General features: G+C 35.0%; 3 protein-coding genes across 12 annotated transcripts; 2 read left to right on the top strand and 1 right to left on the bottom strand.

Moving 5' to 3' along the window:
• The first annotated feature begins 3,854 nt into the window (after positions 1-3,854).
• On the top strand, positions 3,855-6,440 carry LOC133678121 (silicon efflux transporter LSI2-like). Of its 3 annotated transcripts, none has more exons than XM_062100324.1 (4): positions 3,855-3,903; positions 4,048-5,502; positions 5,624-5,813; positions 6,043-6,440. In XM_062100324.1, the coding sequence occupies exons 2-4, from the start codon at positions 4,447-4,449 to the stop codon at positions 6,303-6,305; spliced, it is 1,509 nt and encodes a 502-aa protein (XP_061956308.1). In that variant the 5' UTR covers positions 3,855-3,903; positions 4,048-4,446; the 3' UTR covers positions 6,306-6,440. The 3 variants fall into 3 exon arrangements, with proteins under 3 accessions (XP_061956308.1, XP_061956309.1, XP_061956307.1); XM_062100325.1 differs by lacking the exon at positions 3,855-3,903 and having other exon boundaries at positions 3,934-4,148; positions 4,426-5,502; XM_062100323.1 differs by lacking the exon at positions 3,855-3,903 and having other exon boundaries at positions 3,935-4,327; positions 4,426-5,502.
• A 4,802-nt stretch (positions 6,441-11,242) lies between these two features.
• LOC133678727 (mitogen-activated protein kinase kinase kinase YODA-like) lies at positions 11,243-18,572 on the top strand. Of its 2 annotated transcripts, XM_062101194.1 has the most exons (13): positions 11,243-11,604; positions 12,391-13,217; positions 13,317-14,057; positions 14,355-14,442; positions 14,578-14,640; positions 14,979-15,139; positions 15,269-15,344; positions 15,673-15,732; positions 15,819-15,926; positions 16,105-16,344; positions 17,037-17,128; positions 17,216-17,724; positions 17,831-18,572. In XM_062101194.1, exons 2-13 carry the CDS (start codon positions 12,658-12,660, stop codon positions 17,911-17,913), a joined length of 2,781 nt encoding a protein of 926 aa, XP_061957178.1. In that variant the 5' UTR covers positions 11,243-11,604; positions 12,391-12,657; the 3' UTR covers positions 17,914-18,572. The 2 variants fall into 2 exon arrangements, with proteins under 2 accessions (XP_061957178.1, XP_061957179.1); XM_062101195.1 differs by having other exon boundaries at positions 17,216-18,572.
• Positions 18,573-18,672: 100 nt separating this feature from the next.
• Positions 18,673-22,261, bottom strand: LOC133678728 (short-chain dehydrogenase TIC 32, chloroplastic-like). 7 transcript variants are annotated; one of them, XM_062101196.1, is made up of 8 exons: positions 22,073-22,261; positions 21,746-21,977; positions 21,529-21,608; positions 21,118-21,271; positions 20,531-20,609; positions 20,071-20,155; positions 19,499-19,545; positions 18,673-19,221 (listed from the first exon to the last, which is right to left on the bottom strand). In XM_062101196.1, exons 1-8 carry the CDS (start codon positions 22,176-22,178, stop codon positions 19,048-19,050), a joined length of 957 nt encoding a protein of 318 aa, XP_061957180.1. In that variant the 5' UTR covers positions 22,179-22,261; the 3' UTR covers positions 18,673-19,047. The 7 variants fall into 7 exon arrangements, 5 of the variants coding, with proteins under 5 accessions (XP_061957180.1, XP_061957181.1, XP_061957182.1 ...); XM_062101197.1 differs by having other exon boundaries at positions 18,956-19,277; XM_062101198.1 differs by having other exon boundaries at positions 18,956-19,221; positions 19,528-19,545.
• Positions 22,262-22,463: the final 202 nt, after the last annotated feature.

Here is a 22,463-nt window from a genome sequence, read left to right as displayed (position 1 = left end):
GATCTATCTACATTTTTAGGTCTCTGTGATAGGGATTCAGTCTCTGTGGCTGTATATGCCCTGTATCCTTGGCTTACATTGCATTACATCTTTAGGTCTTCTCGTACTGTTGGGTTTGGTGCAGAAGGGTCAACCTTTGTACATGGAATCACAGAGGAATTTGGTGTACATGCTCTGTTTAGATATGTCACCACTGTGTTTCAAAATGTTGTGTACAAGTTAGCTATAGCTTGCCTGGAATACGGATTTTAGATACTGTGACAGAAATCCCATGCCAAGAATAGCCCTGGGAGTTAGAGAGTTACAGTGGTGTAGTAAGAATCACTGTTGGTGGGGTACTGCATTGAATTTCTGCTGCTGGGAAGACAGGAAAAGCGTGGTGGTTAATAAATGGCGATGTGTTGAATGAAGAGAGGGGGTGGGGGTATCTGTGGTGGTGCGCCGTAGGGCACAGAGGAAATAGGAATACAGTGTGGGATACTAAGATTATCAATACAGTAGGGGGTATTGTCATGGTCATATATGGCTGATGCCATGCCAGCACTAGGTATGCTGGCTGGCCATTGCCTCTATTGGCAACAGAGGGAGGATAAGGCAGTCTGGCAGGCAAATAATTTTGTTAGGCAACGGCCAAGTGTCATGTCTCTGTCCCACCTACCTATCCTAACAAATGAACCGACAGAAAAGAGAGGAACAGGCTGTCCTGTGAGACCAGCAAAACTGACTGGCTTCTTCTTCTTCCTTCACAAACCTGTTACTATTTAGCTTTAGATGATGGGTGATGAAAGTTATTTTATAGATAGATCCTTCTCACGTTGGAAATCAGTGGCCTAGGAACAGGGAGTGAATCTGGGTGCTAATTAGATGTTGTTATTACCTGTAGTTTTAGGCAGGCAACTAAGAAATCATGTCAAGGCGAGGCGAAGAGAATTTCATGTGATTATGCATGGTTGTCTCTTGGCATGCCTCTGCTTTGCTTCCAGCGTTCATTCCCTTTTGTCTTTTGTATAGAAATATAGCAGCCAAAACTCGTCGTGATTCTCCTCTGCATTTTCAAACCAAAATTTGATTCCTTTTTTCATTTTCTATAACGAAGCCCTTCTTGTTGTGGTCATTGGGCTATTAGTGGCATTGAAGTCCCACAGCCCATTGGGGATGGTATGTCTATATCATGCTTGAGAAGTCATCGATCAGGCTATCTATAACAACAATATATATATAGAATTTGTTTGTTTGCTAAAAAGTATTTTTTTAAAAAAATAAATTTTACAAAAATAAATTATTTTTTGGTATTTGATAGTATAATAAAAAATAAGTTAAAAAATACTTTCCAGTGTTTGATTATGAGCTGCAAAATAATTTATTAATATTTTATTTTCTCAAGTTTATTAAAATAATAAGAAACAAATCTTACAAATTAAAAAGTTAAATGAGGATGAAATTGAAAAAAGATATAATTTCATAAATTATCTCAAATAAAATAAATAAAAATCAAAATAATAAAAATCTAATCTAAAAAATAAAAATAAATAAAAGATGAAGAAATTAAAATAATAATAATAATTAACATTTCATAAATTATTTCAAATAAAATAAGTAACAATCAAAATAATGAGGATCAAATTTAATAGATAAAAAATTTCAATAAGAAAATGATAGGGAAAAGCAAATAACAATTATAAAAATGAGGACCAAAGTTAATATAAAAATTAATTTTAAGAGATAAAATTAAAAAATAAATATTCAAAACAATATATATATATAGCAATCAAAAGTTTGAGGACCAAATTTGATATAATCAGCTAATAATATGACATTTCTAAATTTTTCACAACTTCCAGAAAGTGTTTTCCGCCTAAATTTTTCAGGAAAACACTTTCCTAGAAACCAAGCCAAATTTTTCTTTGACCGGAAAGTGTTTTTCATTGACCAACTTTCCTAATGGCAAACAAACACAGGAAAGTTTGGAAAGTAGTTTTCGGGAAACCACTTTCCAGGAAACAAACATGGCCATAGATAGATCCAAGTTTCTGTTCTTTTATAATTGTACGATTAAACTAGACATGCAGCTCCCTCATTTTTCATGTAAAAAAAAAGCGATAGGTTAAAAAAAAATTGATCCAAATTCAATCGAGAAGTATAATTCTCAAGTAATTTAATTTTGAAGGATGAGACCGATCAAAAAATATTAATAAAAAAACTTGTAAAAATAACAAAAAAAAATAAGAATAAAATTTGATAGAAAAAACCCAAAGAGAACAAGTATGAAATTTTAAAGATAAAAAAAATTATATGTTGTGAAATTGAAAATATTTGTAAAAACCAAGCAAACCCGGACAAATATTTTAAACATGGTTAAATCTTCAAAACTCATAACCTATGAAACCCTAGATCTAAATTCTATCAAGATATTTATTGTATGTCAATTTAAATATATAAATTTTAAAAACTTGTCAAAGAAAAAAAAAATAACAAAAAAAGCTTCGAGCAAACCGGATAACCAATCCGGGTCAACAAATCAAACACATGACCTAAGACATAAAACTGGGATGACCATATAAATAGGAAAGTGAAAAAAATAACGGCAAAAATATATTCAAAAAATACTTTAAAAAATACGAAAGTCGACTCGGGCTAATCCTACAGATCTTTTACCTGGGTCATGAGACCGGGGTGACCTATTAAAAGCAAACCTAAAAAATAAAGAAACAAGATTCTTAATCAAACAAACATTGAGGGATAAAATTGAGAAAAAAAATCAATAAAATAATAATGCAAAAAAAATAGTAATTAAAAAAATTAGAACTAAATTCAGCATAAAAATTAAATGAAATTAAACATTTATGAAAAAATCAAATGAAATTAAATGTTTAGGGATGAAGTTGTAAAAAAAATTCATTAAGATAATTATTAAAAAATAGCAATTAAAAGAATTGTGACCAAATTTAACATAAAAATTAAATAAAAATAAATGCCTATGGATGGAATTGAAGAAAAAAACAAATCAATCAAGAAAATAATTTTTATAAAAAATAGCAAATAAAAGAATGAGGACTAGATTTGAAAAAAAATTTAGAAAACTCAAATGACCAATGATGAAATCGAAAATAAAATCCAACTAGAAATAATTAATGTAAATAAAACAATTGCTAATAACAAAAGATGGACTGAATTAAAAGAAAAAATAAATTGAAGGGCTAGTATGAGTTTTGCATGATTAGCACGCAATCTGAGAAAGGAAAGGAAGGAAAAGAAAAACAATTTTTGGTCAAACTACACCGAACCACCACATACACATCACTTAGAGAAGAAGAGAACGCCGATAAATCAAATAATACGACGGAATCATATCACAACAACCAGATCCAACCGCACACGACGTCAGAAGGCGACAAAGATCAATAATACCCTTATAACTAAACAATAATGACTATTTTTTGAACAGTTTTCTATGAACATATAGATAAAATAATATTTTATTTATTTATTTTTCATATAGCAAAACAATTCAAAAGCATCGAGAGAAATAATTTGAATAAAAAAAATTCAAAAAAAAGTGAGACAGTGGTTCACCCACGTCGCTAAACAGGCCCTGAATATTCCGAACCAGAGTGACCCTGCCATGACGAACGACATTTTCAGCAATGATAAAATCACATGCTCTAGTTTGCACTGAGAAAGACAATCTGGCTAATAGAGAACCCATACACCACTCCATGTTTGTGTTGTCTGGTCCACTTATCCATGCTATTGGATCCTATCTCAGTCACAGGAACCTAATGATCGCACAAATTTCATGTTTAGTGTTGAATGGAAAAGGACTTGTAACTACCAGCACCTCTCCTGCTTTGACATGTAGTTGTATTCGCAGCCAAAATGATCAAGCTCAAGCCTGCTGGATATGTACGTACACTACCAGTAAGCTATTTATTCATCCATTAATTAGACTAAACCTTGTGCAATTAATGGCTGTTTTTTTCAGTTGGACCTGCTGCATGCTGTGCTAGTTACACTTCTGTTTGGCTGTTAAGTGCACTTTGATTTTAGGTCCACCACTTTGCTGTCAACATGGAAGACTTCACTAAAATGCCAATGGACTGCTGGCATTTTTTCAGAAAAGCAGTGGACTCTTGTTTTGATATGTCAAGGTGTCATCTTTCATTTTATGCAAATTGTTTTTTTTTTTGTTGTTGATTGGAACTGCTATGTTTTACTTGATAATGATGGGTATTGTTAGATTAAGGCACTGAGCAATTCGGAATGTTATTGAGTTCATAGTTCTTCAACAGGAAAGGAATTTTGTTTATCTTGTAACAGTTCTTCCTAGGTGAACTCCTGTTAATTGGCTAGTCTTCTATTTTGAATGGCAATGTCTGTCAATATTGTGTGAGAATGCAGGATAATTGAATCTTGTTGTGTTTTCAGGGTTTCTAAGCTGCAAAGGAAATGACAATGGCTCCTTTAGTGAAAGTGGTTCTAGGCACATTTGCCTTTGCAGTATTCTTGGTGCTGGCAGTTTTCCCTGCTGTTCCAATTCTGCCCATTGGGAGGACTGCAGGATCTCTTTTAGGGGCAATACTCATGGTTATTTTCCAAGTCATATCTCCTTCTCAAGCATATGCTTCCATTGATCTTTCAATTCTTGGCCTTCTCTTTGGAACAATAGTCGTGGGTGTCTATCTTGAAAGAGCAGATGCGTTTATGTACTTGAGCAAACTGCTGTCATGGAAGAGCCTTGGAGCAAAGGATTTAGTTTGTAGAGTCTGCTTATTATCTGCCATTTCAAGTGCTTTCTTTACCAATGACACTTCTTGTATGATCTTGACTGAATTTGTACTCAAAGTTGCAAAACAGCACAATCTCTCGCCTCGACCTTTCTTGGTTGCTCTTGCCTCAAGTTCAAATATTGGGTCATCAGCAACCCCAATAGGCAACCCTCAAAACCTGGTTGTTGCTGTAAATGGTCAGATTCCTTTTTTGACTTTCTTTGTTGGAATTGCACCTGCAGCACTTGTAGGAGTTTTTGTGAATGCTGTAGCTATCATATGTATGTATCGGAGAGAGTTATCTTCTCATCTTAAGGAAGAAGAAGAGGCAAATGGGGAAGTTGTTGCTGATGATGACACGAGTTTCTACAGGTTTTTACCAGCCACATTGCCACATTTCCCACGCTCAAGCTTTCAAGAAAGAAGCTTCATGCTGGATATGCAGGGCTCGCCTTCAATTCATGGGAATTCGGCTTATTTTAACACGTTAAGATACAGATCTGGTGCTAGTGAGACTGACATGTTCAGGGTTCCCAGTATTATGTTAGAGTCTGCAGGAAACTCGAGTGCATGCTCGAAATGGAAACCCATACTGTGGAAATCTTGTGTGTACCTGGTGACTCTTGGGATGTTGATTGCTTTGGTTATGGGAGTAAATATGTCATGGACTGCAGTCACTGCTGCTGTTGCTCTAATGGTTCTTGATTTCAAGGATGCTCAGCCATGCCTAGAGAAGGCAAGACACCAAACTTGATACTTGAGTTATTTTCTACCTGTCTTCTCTGTTAGTTAATGAAGATTTTTACTGGTCTGTCAAGAACCTGAAGCCTTGAATCTTTCTTCTTACATTTGGCCAGGTTTCCTATTCTCTTTTGATTCTCTTTTGTGGGATGTTTATGACAATTGAAGGCTTCAATAAAACTGGATTTCCAAGCTGTTTGTGGGAATTCGTGGAGCCCTTCGCACAAATTAACCATGCTAGCGGGATAGCAGTCCTTGCAGTTCTCATTGTTATCCTCTCAAATGTGGTGTCAAATGTACCAACTGGTATGTTCATACTTCCTTTTCTCCAAGCCCTAGTTATCCATTGAATGAGATTGGCATGCATGCATGGACCCAAATTATTCTGATCAATGCAACTTCATGCATGTATATATATATATATATATATATATATAATGCACGTCATCCATTTACGGGGCATTAATTGTTACATTAATTATGACTGAAAAGAAACATAAAAAGATGTTTATAGTAACTCTGCCGATCGTCTCAGTTCTCTTACTCGGGGCACGGATGGCAGCATCGGCAGCTTGTATTTCCCCGGATTATGTGAGGAAGTCATGGCTGATTTTAGCGTGGGTGAGCACAGTGGCAGGTAACCTCTCGCTACTGGGTTCAGCTGCCAATATGATAGTGTGTGAACAGGCAAGCCGTGCCCCAAATCTTGGTTACAACTTATCTTTCTGGAGCCATCTCAAATTTGGAGTCCCCTCCACCATTATCGTCACTGCTATTGGTTTGACAATCATTAGATAGTTCTTATTTTCTTGTTACGCCGAGAAAACTTCGTGCTACAGTTGCCGATTTATTCTATTCTTAGTATTATTTTATGGATAATCTTGTAATATTTTGTTTGGCTTAGAAATACATTTAACTGATATTTTATTTTAAGTCAATCTAGATTGTAGCCTCACACCGCTTTGTTCTCCCTCCATCCCTCGAAAAAAATGCGAATGTTTTTGGGCTCTGAACCCTCCTCCTCGGGACTAAAAGCCTAGGTGTCAATGATTGAGACACAAGTGATTTAGTCACTGTGATTCATGTCAGTTTGGAAATGTAATAATAATTATTTTTTAAAGGATTTTAATATATATTAAAATAATTTAAAACAAATAAATACATTTTTAAAAAAAAATACAGAAACAAATTAGACGTTTAGTGTTGACCACCATGGAGTTTTTGCATGGACTGGTATCAATTGCATCTCTTTGACTTCGGTTATTAGGAGCCCACGTGAGCTCTTAATCCTAAACAACAAAAAGTCAAATGAATATTTAGGTCGTGTTTATTTTTCTGAAAGTGATTTTTTAAATTTTTCAGTATTTATTTGTTATTAAAAAATTGGTTAATGGAAAATACTTTCCAGTTAAAGAAAAATTTGATTTGATTTCTAAAAAAGTGTTTTCTTGAAAAATTTGGGCGGAAAACACTTTCCAGAAGTTGTGAAAAATTTAGAAATATCATATTATTTGTTGATTATATCAAATTTAGTCTTCAAAATTTTGATTGTTATATATATTTTGTTTTAAATATTTATTTTTCAATTTCATCTCTTAAAATTTAATTTTTATATTAACTTTGGTCCTCATTTTTATGATTGTTATTTATTTTTTTCTTATTATTTTTTTATTGAAATTCTTTATATATCAAATTTGATCCTTATTCTTTTGATTGTTGCTTATTTTATTTGAAATAATTTATAAAATATTAATTATTATTATTATTATTATTTTAATTTCTTCATCTTTCATTTTTTTATTTTTTAGATTTGATCTCTATTATTTTGATTATTATTTATTTTATTTGAGATAATTTATGAAATTATATTTTTTTTCAATTTTATTTTCATTCAACTTTTTAATTTGTAAGATTTATTCCTCATTATTTTAATAAGCTTGAGAAAAATAGAACATTAATAAGTAATTTTCCAGCTCATTTTCCATGATATAACCAAATACTGAAAAGTGTTTTCCAACTTATTTTTCACTACACTACCAAATATCAGAAAATAATTTACTTTTCTGAAATTCATTTTCCTAAAATTTATTTTTTAAAATAAAATTATTTTTCAACAAATAAACGGGTCTTAAAAAAAATTATCGAGATGGTGATATCTTAATCCGACAAGAAAAACCCAAAGGCACAAGTTTCACTGCAAGCGAGTATTATGGCTAAAACTTGACTTCTTTCCAAACATCTGGTGCCGAAATGAGAAGTCAGTCCATACCCACTTGGTTGATCCAATTTTGGCTAAAACTGCCATTGTAAACAAAGACGCCAGAAAAAGAACCCCGCACTTTTAACCCGGCTGATCAGGATGCGTTTGATTAATGTTTTGATACAGAAAAGGACATGAATGCACTACCAATGGAGATGAATACAAAGACATAAGATGGATATATTTTTGAAGTATTTTTGGAATTAATTTATATGTTTTCAAAGCAAAACGCGTCTCTTGTACTCTCACGGCTTTTATGTTCAAACAGTAACCTCAAAGGAAACAAATTCTTGCACAGCAGCCCATGATCCAGGGCTGAAAGCAAAACACATGGACATAGGCACATCACATGTGCTGGTGTTTTTTGTCACAGGATGGCCATGGAGTTCAGCTATAACTCAGAGGGCGGCAGCACTGCCATGTTGCCAGCAACAAGTTAGAGAGAGAGATGATGAGAAAGTAGATGGGACCTATGGGCACGTGTAGGGCTGATGGTGGGGCGGGGCTAAATCTTTAGGACCCCACTGGTTTCCTGTTCTCCCCTTGGGTACATCTCCCCTTCCATCTCCGTCTCCATCTACCGTCGCAGGCCTGCCCCTTTTGTCACATTCCTATTGCAGTCTATGCTTCCATATCACATCTCGCGGCCATGTGTTTTCTATGCTTCCTTTCATTTCAGTCACCATCTTCGAGTTTTTGTGCAAAAAATACCTCTCAGATTGAGTGTGTGTTACGTCTGGTTTTCCACAAGGGTATCCGCCTGAAAAGACATTAAAAATATCCGCACAAAGAAATTCAGGTTCCATACAAAAATTAAAAAAAAAAAACATTAAATCTATACATTTAAGGATTTTTTATTAGCATATTCACTCGGGTCACACATCAGATCAATAACAAATTCTTTTTAAAATATAAAACATTTTAAGACTTCTAGGTTACAACAATATATACCCAGTAATCTTGCATCTGACAACTATAGCAGACTTAAAAGCATTGAATTTGACGATCAAGCCTAACCCGATAGTCTGGGGTTTGACTATGATACCAAATCTTGGTACCAGGTGTCTTGCAGTCATGTTATTTTTCGGCATCTCGAGTATGACAATAATGTCAGATCCAATATTATTAGGTCTAACGGCAATGCTAAACCTTATAGCTTGTGATCTGGTTATAATGGCACACCGAGCACCTGGGGTCTCACAGACATATCATTCCCCAGCGTCAGAGACAAAACATTATGTCCTTAATTATTCTTTCAATACCAAATGTATCCCATGAAAAAAACAATCTCACCCCAACAGAATGCTTAGAAAGTTTTTTTTGGTAAGGACAATTATATATTTACACTACTCTAATCCACGGTGATATGTGTCTTTGTGAACAGTAAAATGATGAACAATGAAAACCCACACTGTTTAGCTTTCTTTAACTCTGAATATTTGTGGTTAAAAATAAATATTTTAATTAATTTTATTTTTTTATTTTTATCTTTTTATTTTGTATTATTATGCTTTTCTAACCTTTTTTATTTAAAGAAAATAGTTTTTCCATTTTATGTTTTTTATTATCCAGCATTACTGATGTTTTTTATTTTTTTAAAATATAAAAAGTTGTAATAATATGTTAGCAAATGAGATATAAATGGATAGAATTAGATATTTTTGAAGTTTTTCTATAATTATTGTATTTTTAATTTTTAAAAATTTTAACCTGTATCGAATTTCATCATCATTTGCTTCCGACCATAAATTTTTTAAAAAAATTTGAGAGAACGCGATTCACACCGCATTCTCATACAAACATGCATAGTGATGTCGTGGTGACTTTTATTTTAACCATTTAATTAGTTAAATGACTTATACTTGTATATTTGTTTTCCAAGTTTTGATTTTATAAAAACTAAAATAACTTATTTTTTTATTCACAAAAACATGTTTTTTTTTTTATTTTGTATATAAAAATCTATCTTATAATATTTTAAATTAAACACATATTTATATAAGGATTCATATTCAACCGCGGATTTTTTTTCCTAATTAGATTTAGGCTTGCTTGTTTGGAATTATAATTGCGGTTCAAAGTGATTTTTTTTTAGAAATGTATCAAAATAATATATTTTTTATTTTTAAAAAATTATTTTTGAGATTGACACATCAAAACGATCCGAAAACAAAACAAAAAATTAATTTTTAGTAAAAAAAAAATCTTTTAAAAACATGGGTTGGACCGCGTTTCCAAACGGTCACCTACCTCTCCTGTTAATTAATATGTTTTGCTCTGCATGACTCATTAAATCAAAAACAGAAAACAGATAAAAATCATCGTATGGAGAGTTGAATAAATTGGTGTCACAAATTCAAAGCCACACCCTTTTACCTTGCATACTGCCTTCTCGACGAATTTATGCACACGATTGCAGAAATCTCATGTTTGTTTTTAGATGATCCAATTTCTATCATGTACGTACAGGCTACAAGTCACATTGTGGGCTAGCAGCTTTCATGATATCTCATGCTCTAAACTCTAAAAAATAACAATTTAATTTTTAATTCTCCAAGATATTTTCAAACCTATTTTCATTCTTTGAGGTTATAAATTATTTTTCAATTAAATTTTATATAAATTATTCATGAAAATCTCTATTTTCCAAACCCCCCTCGAGTTTGAAACTACAACAATAACACAAGCATTAAATGCAGTCGCCACTTAATTCATACTTGATATTCGTATATCAAGATCATGGATATTATTTATACCTAGGTTAATGGATTCGTAAGGATTTTTAATACAACATATATTGAAATACCATTGATTGCACGACTAAAAACTTGATGATTTATTTTTTTTTATTTTGATGGTTATATTATTATTAAATTAATTTTATGTATTAATAACGACTTCTTGATTAAGAGTACAGATATGGTGTTTAGTATTGTGGTATAATTGTATTTTAAAAAATAAAAAAATATTATTTTAATATATTTTAAAAAAAATATTTTAAAAATCTTTATCACATTATTAAATACGCACAAAATCTATATCTAAATTAGTGTATTCATAATATATTTTTATCTCATTTATTTCTTAAAGTTTTGACTCATACCAGGCATCAAACATATATATATATATATATATATATATATATATATATATATATAAAACATTATTATTATTATTATTATTGCAGGATTTGTTGATTTTGATTCTTTTTGTCTATGGTGAAGCTTGGAAAGTTACTCGCTTCTCTTATTAATCTTGTATGCTAATTTTTGTCATGTGTTGATTTTGATTCTTTTTGTCTATGGTGAAGCTTGGAAAGTTACTCGCTTCTCTTATTAATCTTGTATGCTAATTTTTGTCATGACATCATGGATTAGCAAGGATTTACTACATGATTAAGTTTCATGTAATATATATATATATATATATATATATATATATATATATATATATATATATATATAAAAAGAAGAAGAAGCAGTAGTGGCAGTAGTGAGTAGTCCTGTTATCTTATATTTTTATTAAATTATTAATAGAGTAAGAATCGAGCGCATACTGAGCTCATGTCTGAGGACAGTCTCTCCTCACCCTCCCTCCATTTCTATCAAAATCCCTCTCTATATCTAACGCGATCTCTTATGATCTCTTCACGAACTCGCAAATTCAATATCTTTTTCTCACTCTCTCACTTCTTAGATTCAGATTTTAATTGGGTTTCTTTTAATTTTGCTTCTTTCACTCTCTAAAGTTGAAACATTGAAGATTTGTTGCTCTATTTAATCACCTGGTCTCCCTCTACTTTAGCTTCTTCACTGCTTCATCAATTGTGTGGAAAAAGTAAGTGTTTTTCTTATGCCCCATTTTGTTTTTTTTTTTCTTACTAATGTCTTGAAGGGAGTGGATTTAGTTTCGGTGTTTGTTTTTTTTTTTTGTGGAATTTTAGATCTGTATTGGTAAAGTTTTCTTCTTTGTAGCAATTTGAGATCTTTAGAGTCTGTTTGGTTCCTGGGAAAATAGGGTTGAATGAAGAGAATGGGAAAGAAACTGAGTGGAGGTATCCACTTTTTGCTCACTCTACTTTCTGTTGTTGTTGTAAAACAATTGTAAATTTTGAGACTAATAATTGTGATAGAGATATTAAAGGATTGATTTTGGGTTTTTCCAGTTCTTATATTTATATCTGTAAGTATTGGAATAAAGGGTTTTTTTCCCCGGAAAATTATATTTGATGTTTCTTTCCATTATTGAAGTCAAATGGGTATTCCTGGAATTCGCGTTAGAAGCTGTTTGATAGACCTAGAAAGCACTCGAAAGTGGATTTGTGGGCTGATTTTTGACTTCCTACCAGTGTTTCCAGTAGACCTGTTTCGTACCTGAACTCTCATTGACTCATAGAAAGGTTCTACTAGAATTAAGAAGATGAAATCACATACGGATTCTTTTCATGTCGATGTGTTTATGGTATAATTAAAACTCTATTGTAAATCAGTCACAAGATGTTTCTGATAGTGTTAGTGATTAATGTTCTGTGAACTTCATAGTTTTGGATAATTTGTGTTATTTTTGAAGATGCTAAGTTTCTTGAGAGAACTGAAGACGGGCCTTTTCCATTTATGTCTGCAGGTTTATAATTTCTGACAGTTTTCAATGTCACTCAAAATCTGCCCTCCAGAATGTTAGCCTCAATTTTCATGAAACTCCTTCAGTGAACTTTATTGTTGAACTTTCTAAGACCTCAAGCTCAAGCTTTTTAGGGTTTTCATGTGGTTCATAACTTCACACCTAGGTGCTATATTATAATGTTTGATATCAGAATGGATTAGCTTTGGGAGAACTTTGCATAGTGATTCTTTGTAAATAAAAAAATTAATTTTTTTATTGAGAAAAAAGATGCCTTCGTGGTGGGGAAAGTCATCATCTAAAGAATTGAAGAAGAAAGCAAACAAGGAAGGTTTTATTGATACATTACACAGAAGATTTAAGAGTCCATCTGATGGCAACCTTAATGGTAGATCTGGAGGTTCTCGAAGACGTTGCAGTGACACAATTTCAGAGAGGGGATCTCAATCTCGAGCAGTATCAAGATCACCTTCACCTTCATCAAAACATGTTTCTAGGTGTCAGAGTTTTGCTGAGAGACCCCATGCCCAACCACTTCCCCTTCCTGGTGTGCACCCTGCAAATGTGGGGCGCACAGACTCTGGAATTGGTATATTGACTAAACCAAGATCGGAAAAGGGTGCAAATTCGTCATTGTTTTTGCCCCTACCAAGACCAGGATGCATTCGTAATAGGCCAAATCCACCAGATTTAGATGGGGATTTGGCCACTGCTTCAGTTTCCAGTGAGAGCGCCACTGATAGTGACGATCCTGCTGACTCAAGTCATCGTAGTCCTCCAGCAACTGACTATGACCTTAGGACCAGAACCACCACCAGCAGCCCTTCCAGGTAAGCCTCTGTACTATTTGTTAAATGTTCATTATTTGTGGTTTTTTCCATCATTCATTTAACTCATCCCTGATGAATTTACTCCATTTTCTGCTGAAGTGCAATGCTCAAGGATCAGTGCGCTATTGTGAGCCATTCAAACTCGAAAGAGGCAAAGAAACCAGCTAGTCTTTCTTTTGGTAATCACACCTCCTCTACATCACCTAAACGGAGACCTGTAAGCAGTCATGTGCTGAATCTACAGGTTCCACAACATGTTGCTTCCGGCAGTGCTCCAGACAGCTCCATGTCAAGTCCTTCCAGAAGTCCCATGAGAGCATCTAGCACCGAGCAAGTCATAAACTCTGCTTTCTGGGCAGGCAAGCCATACCCAGATGCCAATTTTTTAGGATCTGGCCACTGCTCCAGTCCTGGTTCAGGCTACAACTCTGGACATAACTCAATGGGAGGGGATATGTCAGGACAGTTATTCTGGCAACAAAGCAGGGGTAGCCCTGAATGTTCTCCAATCCCTAGTCCTAGAATGACCAGCCCTGGCCCCAGCTCCAGAGTCCAGAGTGGTGCTGTTACACCAATTCATCCCAGAGCAGGAGGGACGATCATTGAGTCCCAGACAAGCTGGACAGATGATGGGAAACAACAAAGCCACCGGTTGCCCCTCCCTCCTGTAATAATTTCCACCCCCTCTCCCTTTTCTCATTCAAACTCAGCAGCAGCATCTCCTTCTGTGCCACGAAGTCCAGGAAGGGCAGAGAATCCAACAAGTCCAGGATCTCGCTGGAAAAAAGGAAAGCTTCTGGGTAGAGGCACATTTGGTCATGTCTATGTTGGATTTAACAGGTATAAACCCCAAAAGCAAACACTTGAATTTGTTTGATTTAGCAATATTGCATGTAAATTCTCATGGATGCATTATGCTCCAACTGTTTGCAACCTACACTATAACCCAGTAGAGATGTCTAGTTGTGACCATTGTTAGTCAGTTAAGTCGACTATTTGTTTGTGGTGCCATTCTTATGAGAACCCACATGATTGATTGACAGTTTTTATTGAATGGCATTTTAAACTATTCCTAAGTTTCCAAATGTTTGTGAAATTGAGGACTAGATGTCTGATTTTACCTTTACAATCGGCCAGTGAACGTGGTGAATTGTGTGCAATGAAGGAGGTGACATTATTTTCAGATGATGCCAAGTCCAAAGAAAGTGCAAAGCAGTTGATGCAGGTAAGTTGATCACCCCTTAGCAATGAAGTTTCCTGTAACAACACGATAAACTTTTCTGCTTGCATATATTTTTTTTTATATTATTTAACTTGTAAATAGCTTTGAAAGAAGTTCTTACTTTCAGTCTTTTGACAGGAAATTTCTCTTTTAAGCCGTTTACAACACCCAAACATTGTGCGGTACCATGGATCTGAGACGGTATGTCTCTCATGTGCTGTTCTTTATCTTTTGCATGCAAGTGCTATTGAATTTAACCTCTTGTATTCATATGGAAACTTGTGTTATTGTTACCATAACCTTTGGCTCTTTATTAGTCCTTTTACATTAGGGTTAGAATAACAGTCAATGGTCAGTGATCATAAAACCTAATTATTGATACTCTAGAAATTAAATTTTGGGTCATGTTGGCTTGCTTAACTGCGTAGTGCAATAAGTCGGCTGGTAGTATTTCTGCATTGTGTGCAATTTGCTATTTCAAGGGGCAATTGTAAGTACTACACTTCATTAACAAAACCTTCAAATGATTTCTTGAACAGGTTGGTGACCGGCTTTATATATACTTGGAGTATGTATCTGGTGGGTCCATATATAAACTTCTCCAGGAATATGGCCAATTGGGCGAGCTAGTTATTCGTAGTTATACCCAGCAAATCTTGTCAGGACTTGCATTTTTGCATTCTAAAAGCACTGTTCATAGGTGATTGGACTTTCCTCTCTTTGATCTGCTAGATAATAACAATTTATTTGCTCATCTTTACAATTCTTAATATTCTCTTGCTGTTCCTCAATTTTTTTTTCTTGATAAATATCTTGCTTTCCTCTTCAGAGATATCAAAGGAGCAAACATTCTTGTAGATCCAAATGGTCGTGTTAAATTAGCTGATTTTGGCATGGCAAAACACGTAAGTGTGTACACAGTTATTTTTCTCTCCAAAAGACAAGATGAATTTCATATTGAACTTGAGCTGATATATGTATATTTATGGATATGGAGTTTGTTGAATGACGCCTGTGACAACTTGGTAGCTCGCATAATCCCTTGTCAGCAAGCAAAATTACCTTGTGAAGACTGATTTTTTAAGTTTATATTCTTTGGGTGCATGCACTAGGTGCAAAAATGAAAGGAAAAAAATTACGTGCTGCTGACTAAAGTCTGATCTACTTTTACTGTTTACTCCCTCTCTTACAGTCAATCCTAGTAGCTGAGCTAACCTAATCTTTGCTTTGCAGATCACTGGGCAGTCATGTCCACTATCATTCAAGGGAAGTCCTTATTGGATGGCACCTGAGGTCAGAATCTTTTCTTGCTCAACTTTCTTGTCCTTATAATGGCATTTCCATATTATACTCAACCATCTTTTTCATTGTTTTCTCAGGTTATAAAGAACTCAAATGGTTGCAATCTTGCTGTGGATATATGGAGTCTTGGATGCACTGTTTTGGAGATGGCTACCACTAAACCACCTTGGAGCCAGTTTGAAGGAGTAATTCCTATAGACGATATTTAATTTAGTGCTGTCTAAAATCTAAATATTTTAGTTGATCAAAGGAAACTGGCACAAATTATTTCTCGTGCATCCTGACACATGTTTCTCATTTATGAAGACTTTACAGGTATTAGATTTTCTTTCTTCTCATGTACGATGTTTTCATGTTGTGAAGGTTGCTGCCATGTTTAAAATTGGAAATAGTAAGGATCTCCCAACAATTCCAGATCACCTCTCAGATGAAGGAAAAGATTTTGTAAGGCAATGTTTGCAACGTAATCCACTACATCGACCTACAGCTGTCCAGCTTTTAGAGCATCCTTTTGTAAAATCAGCAGCCCCTTTAGAAAGACCTATTCCGAGCCCTGAACCTACTGATCCACCCCCTGGAGTTACAAATGGAGTTAAAGCTATGGTATGTTCCTTTGTTCATGTTGTTCCTTCAATTTCTACAGAGGTCTAATTTTGCATGCTTGGATAGTTAGCTGCATTTATTCCCCTTCATCTGGGATGAAGGAAAGGCTTTGGTAAGGCAATTTTAAGCTCTGACAATGTTTTAAATAGCAAATTCATCATGTTAAATTCATCTCTGATATTGTGTTGAAATGCATTTCATTTGTAGTCCAATGATGTCATGTTAAATATATGAATTTGTACTGTTGTCTATTAAAAAAGTATGGGAAGAAGTTTGGTTATATGGTGGAAGTTGTCATCTCCTAACTTTTCATCACAATAACCTTACAGTTGGGTGAACTCTGAATTTTTCTGAGAAGTTTGTGCTCTGAAGGATACAAGCAGAATTTGTAGTGAAGAGGATGTATGCATTGTATTAGAGGCTGTACAACCAATATTTTTCTGTTTTGTATATTATGCATGTGCAAAATGCATTTATATTTATGAAGTCAATAAACTGATGAAGGTTACTTGACTGTTATTCTCCTGCTTTTGTTTGGCAGTATGACATAGGAGAAACCTATTGATCTGTCACTGAAAGCAGAGGAAAATCATGAGAGCTTAAACAAGCTGTTTTTCATGTCTGTTACAATCATTCTGCTTTTGGATACCTGCCATGTTAAATGTTTCTGTGGTTTATTTACCATGTTTCAGGGCATTAATCAAGCAAGAAACTTTCCCACCTTGGATTCAGAGAGACTTGCAGTTCATTCATCTAGAGTTTTGAAAACTGGTCTACTTGCCAGGTATCTATCTCTCTCATAATATCACTGGCATCACTGCAATCATCATCTCATCATCTTATGATCTGATTTCAATTCCCAAATCTGTAGTGATTTACATATTCCAAGGAACATATCATGCCCTGTTTCTCCCATTGGAAGCCCTCTCTTTCATTCGAGGTCGCCACAACACCTAAATGGAAGAATGTCTCCTTCACCTATAGCTAGCCCGCGCACCACTTCAGGCTCATCCACACCTCTGACTGGTGGAACTGGTGCTATACCTTTTAATCACTTGAAACAGTCAGTTTACTTGCAAGAGGGTTTTGGAAACATGCCATATCACACAAATGGTATATATGCCAATGGCTTGGCTTACCATGATTCCATTCCTGATCTTTTTCAAGGAATGCAACCTGGCTCTCCCATCTTCTCAGAGCTGGTTCCTTGTGAAAATGATCTCATGGGAAAGCAGCTTGGAAGGCCTACTCAAGGGGAACCTTATGATGGGCAGTCAGTCTTGGCTGTTCGAGTGTCTCGGCAGCTTTTGAGGGATCATGTGAAAATGAAACCATCCCTGGATCTAAGTCCCAACTCTCCTTTACCCAGTAGAACCGGAGGTATATAATCTAATGCATTTTTGTGGACTGACGGATCAAAGCAAGCTTTCAAGATTTTGAGACTCATTTTGGTTCAATATGATTGTTTTATTCATCACATTAACAGCTGAGGAAACTAGCATGTTCAATGAAGGGAAGGAAATGTGGAATAAGTTTAAAGGTGATGAGACTTGGCTGGAGGCGGATTGATCAGCGTGGTTCCAAGCTTATGCATTTAGATAAATGCATGCCAGGCATGCTAAGGTATCTGAAAATACTCTTTCTGGTCAGATCTTCAGATGCACTGAAATGGAGCTTCCTAACTTGACTGAGAAACTTGCTCTTGTGGCCATTTTGTGGTGACATGCATTGCGAACTTGCACACGCTTGACGAATCGCTCTAGCACTCAAACTGATTAAGGTGATATATTACATCCCCCCTTGCATTGCGTTGCATCTCATGATCCGTTGTATGGCAGTTCCTTCGGTAAGGAAATTATTCGTGGCATTGAGAATTGTATATTCCTTTAGATCATGGTATTAAAAAAACAAATATCAAGCTAGTAAGTGCAATTACTACCTTTTCGGACAACCTTTTTTGGGTCTGAAACTGCTGTACAGAAGATGAACTGAATCGGGGCTAGAAATTTGTTTACCAAGCAGATGTGGATTTGTCGAGCCTGCGTGTGCCTGTTTCTTGGAGTTTTTTTATGCCGGCACAGATTAACTGTTGCCTTATAGTCGATTCAAGCTGATTTGTATGTACATTATCACTAGTTATTGTAAAGAATCTAATCCAGTGATGTCTGTATTTTCGATTTCTCATTAAGTTACTGAATGATAACGTTTCAATCATGTGCTTCGAAGCCTATCATGAGTTACAGAGCCAATCTATATATATACGTAGGCAATTTGTATATATGCAGACACAATTTATAAATCTATGAATTGATAAAATAAAAACTACACTTAGGTAAAAATTACAATAGATTAAAATAATACGAGTAGGATCATATTTTATATTTTCCCAAGAAAGTGAATCGTCTGAGAACTCACTGTGAAATGAAAAGGTTGGGATTCAAGCTTTGGAAATTGAATGCTCAATTTGAACATTGCTGAGAAGCTCCTTAATTCTAGTTAAGGTAAATCTGGCTAGAAAAGAACTGGACCAAATCCAAATTATTGATTCCATATTCATGGGATGTGTGGTTTCATGCGTGCAGATTGAAATGACTTTACTTGCAATGAGACGTAAAGAGTTTCAAGCAGATGGCTTCTTATTGAGAACTAGCGGCATAATCTTTGCAGGGCAGAATCTCCTTATTGGAATCAGTTTTATGATGTTTATGGAGTTGAGCCTCTTCGGACCAAATCTAAGCTGAAATCCCAGAGTTTCGTAGCCAACTCAGCATCTTTTGCTTGCAAACTCGCCTTGGCTATGCTGCTGTCAGCAAAATACTGCCCGCTCATGCCTTTAACTTTTGGATGCAATGCTACATAGCATGTAGTTGCTGCCCCCTACATCCAGATTGATTTAAAAACAGAGCATACATGACTTCAAAAGCCTGTGTAATCTACAGAAAATCCATTATTTCAAATCAATTATGTCGTGAACCCTACAGAGAAAACACTCGCAAGAAAACTGGACAGAGTTTTGTTTCCATCAAAACTTGTGGCGCAAGAAGACATGCACAAGCACACATACACAGAGAGGGAAGAGAGGACGCAAGCAATTCTAAAGACATTATCAGAGTAATATTTACTTAATTGTTTTTTCTCAGTTAATTATGAGTACCTGCTGAACATTTTTGATGACGTACTTACCAACAAGACCAACAAGACCTGCATAAAACCCACATCATCAGCACTTAAATTAAAGTCCCAGCTGACTTTCATCACATACATCCAAGAGAAGAACATGGGATTTTAACCTGAAAAAAATGATATTAAATCTTAGTTAAACTTTCTCCATGATGAGGCAAACAAGGGTTTTACATGATCCATCCTTGTATTATGTAAGGTTCATTAACTGTGTGATTCAGTGAAAAGTGAAGCACCTAAAAGAAAGAAAGAAAGAAAGAAAACTGTTCAGTTTTTAGCAAAATATGGGCAAGACAGCCTCTGAAAGATAACATTGCGATTGTGAAGGCCAATAATTCTCAGTCTCGACTGAGCAAAGAGGTTTCTTTGATTATTTTAACACTCCAAATCTTTTGAAATATATTTGTTGTCCATGGAGTAAGGTTTATAAACAAATTAAATGAGATCATTTGCCAACACTGTTTTCTTCATTAAACCAAAGCAGAAAAAGTTGTTTGCATAAGCAAAAATCAAAAGCTAATCTACTATGAAAAATAAGTAAAATACCTGTGAGAAAACTGTAATGCCGAAAAAGGTTGGTGGCTATCAATCCTGGATGAACTGAATTTGCAGTTACCTCCACCCTGTCTTCCTGATTGAACAATATATCATCAAAGTGTTGCGGCAACTTACCATTATCATAACTACCACATTCTACTTTATATTAGACAGTGGAGAGCATTAATTGTGAATTATAACAATAGATCGTCTCTCCTTCAAACTGGAAGAATCCGGTATTTACTTATTGCTTTCTATATACAGCCAATCAACTGAGAAAAACACAATGACCGAAAACTTCAGGTACCAAGGCCAAGGAAGTTCTGCTGAGAGAAAATCCATGTTTATACTTTATAGCAAAGAGATAGTGTACACTGACATAGTTTCAAAAATATCATTTCTGGAAGCTCATCGGTATAAAAACACAGTACAGTGCAAGTTCATTAATATGCTTGAACAAATAACACACCTTTAGTTGTCTTGCAAGCTCATTAGCATGCAAAATATTTGCGAGCTTCGACTGACCATATGCAGATAAACTGTTATACCTGTACAATCACATTCACTATATGTTAAGAGGAAAGCTATATCTTGCAAAAACACATTCACTACATGTGTCCTAAGAATAATTTTGCAAAAATGACTAAACATTCATTATAAATTATCAAGAACTATGTTTACCAATCAGTCTCACTTTATGACAAGCTTTAGTAGTAAAAAAAGGGGCAACAAACAGCAAATTCCCCACAAATTTAGTTACAAATGACATCATATACTGAACACATTTGATGTTCTACACTATTGACCAACCACAACCTGAATGATTAATAAACTGGTGTTTCCCCATTTTTCTCCATGCCTATCCTTATAGGGATTTTCTATACTAAACACACTGTGCTCGAAATTCAACTCAATTTTGTTAAAAAATTGCTAGAGTTTTCAAATGCTATGTCAAAATCATCTGTAATTATCCAGACCAGAATGCTTAACATAAACAAATAAAATAGACCTCCAAAAGTGAGATCCATGCAATTCTGTGTTGAGACGTGGTTCTACCCGGATGGATCATTGAGTTTAGCAAAACGAATCCCTTCTGGGTATGAGAATTTGTGCCGGCGTGATGAGACATTCACAATCCTTCCTTCTTTCCTGCTTGCACGAGCTGTCTTTCTAATGGTTTCCATCAGTAAATTCGTCAACAGAAAATGACCTGCAATATCAGAGTCTCAAGTATTAAAAAAACACATCACAAGATTGACTCCATCGGATTGATCAAGCTATTTTGTATACATTTAACAGTTTCTTCTTCCCACCATCTTGAGCTAAGAAGGAACCCTCCAAGTTCCAACACATGCCTGCGCTTGTTCACCCATGCAAATCTCAGAAAAATACAGACAAAGGTGGAAGCAGGAAGCTTTTGAATATTCAAACAATTGCCAGTTCATTTAAAAAAAAAAATGTACTCACCGACATGGTTTGTTGCGAATTGAAGTTCTATGTTGTCCTTGGAAAGCATGAATGGTGTTGCCATGATTCCTGCATTGTTACTAACAAATGTATATCTGCTTTCAGTGCAGGGTTGTCACTAAGTGAAAACATCAAAAGGTTCTGGGTGTAAGCAAAACGAAATTACTAAGCAAATTAGAGCCCGTAAATCATTTTTCCTGTTATCCAATTAACTTACATGAGAAGGTTTAAGGGAAGATTCAAGGACTTGAAGTCTTCTGCAAATTTCTTTACTGATTCCATGGAACTTAAATCCAAATCCATGGCATCAAGTTTTGCATTAGGGTTTCCCTTAACAATTGCTTCTTTGACCGCCCTGCCAGCTTCCAGATTCCTCACTCCCATAACTACATGAACACCCCGTAATGCAAGCACCCGTGCTGTTTCTGCTCCAATCCCACTTGATGCTCCTGCAGGATAATACATCCATGATCATCAAATAAAAAAGTATCCCTAATGCTTGCTTTCAAATGATCACTTTTTTTCGGGTTTTAAAAAAATTGACCTGTGACAATGGCAGTGAGACCAGAGCCATCAATCCCTTGTGTAACATCTTCAGCTGTGGAAGAAGCTGAGAACCCAGATGTTCCATTTCTGCTAAAAAACCACATTCTTTCTGACTCTTATCATAAACACATCATCTACCGTAGCACTTTGTAGTTGTACTATTCAAAGGGCAGTGAACAGTAGGCGTTTATCCATTTTATTTCTTCAGGGGCTAAAGGCCTCAGTCCAGTCCAACAAAACATGGCCTGCCCATGAAACCAATTTAATGATATCCATTCAGACCAGCTCATTATGGTTAATTGGAGAAGCCAGTTGAGATCTCATGTCTCATAATTTTCGGTTTTGTACAGTTGGAGATCTTAAGGGAAATGTGTCATTACTGATTCCCT

This window comes from Populus nigra, chromosome 18 (genome assembly GCF_951802175.1).
Source record: "Populus nigra chromosome 18, ddPopNigr1.1, whole genome shotgun sequence".
Lineage (NCBI taxonomy): Eukaryota > Viridiplantae > Streptophyta > Magnoliopsida > Malpighiales > Salicaceae > Populus > Populus nigra.
This window is presented reverse-complemented; position numbering and strand designations above follow the sequence as displayed.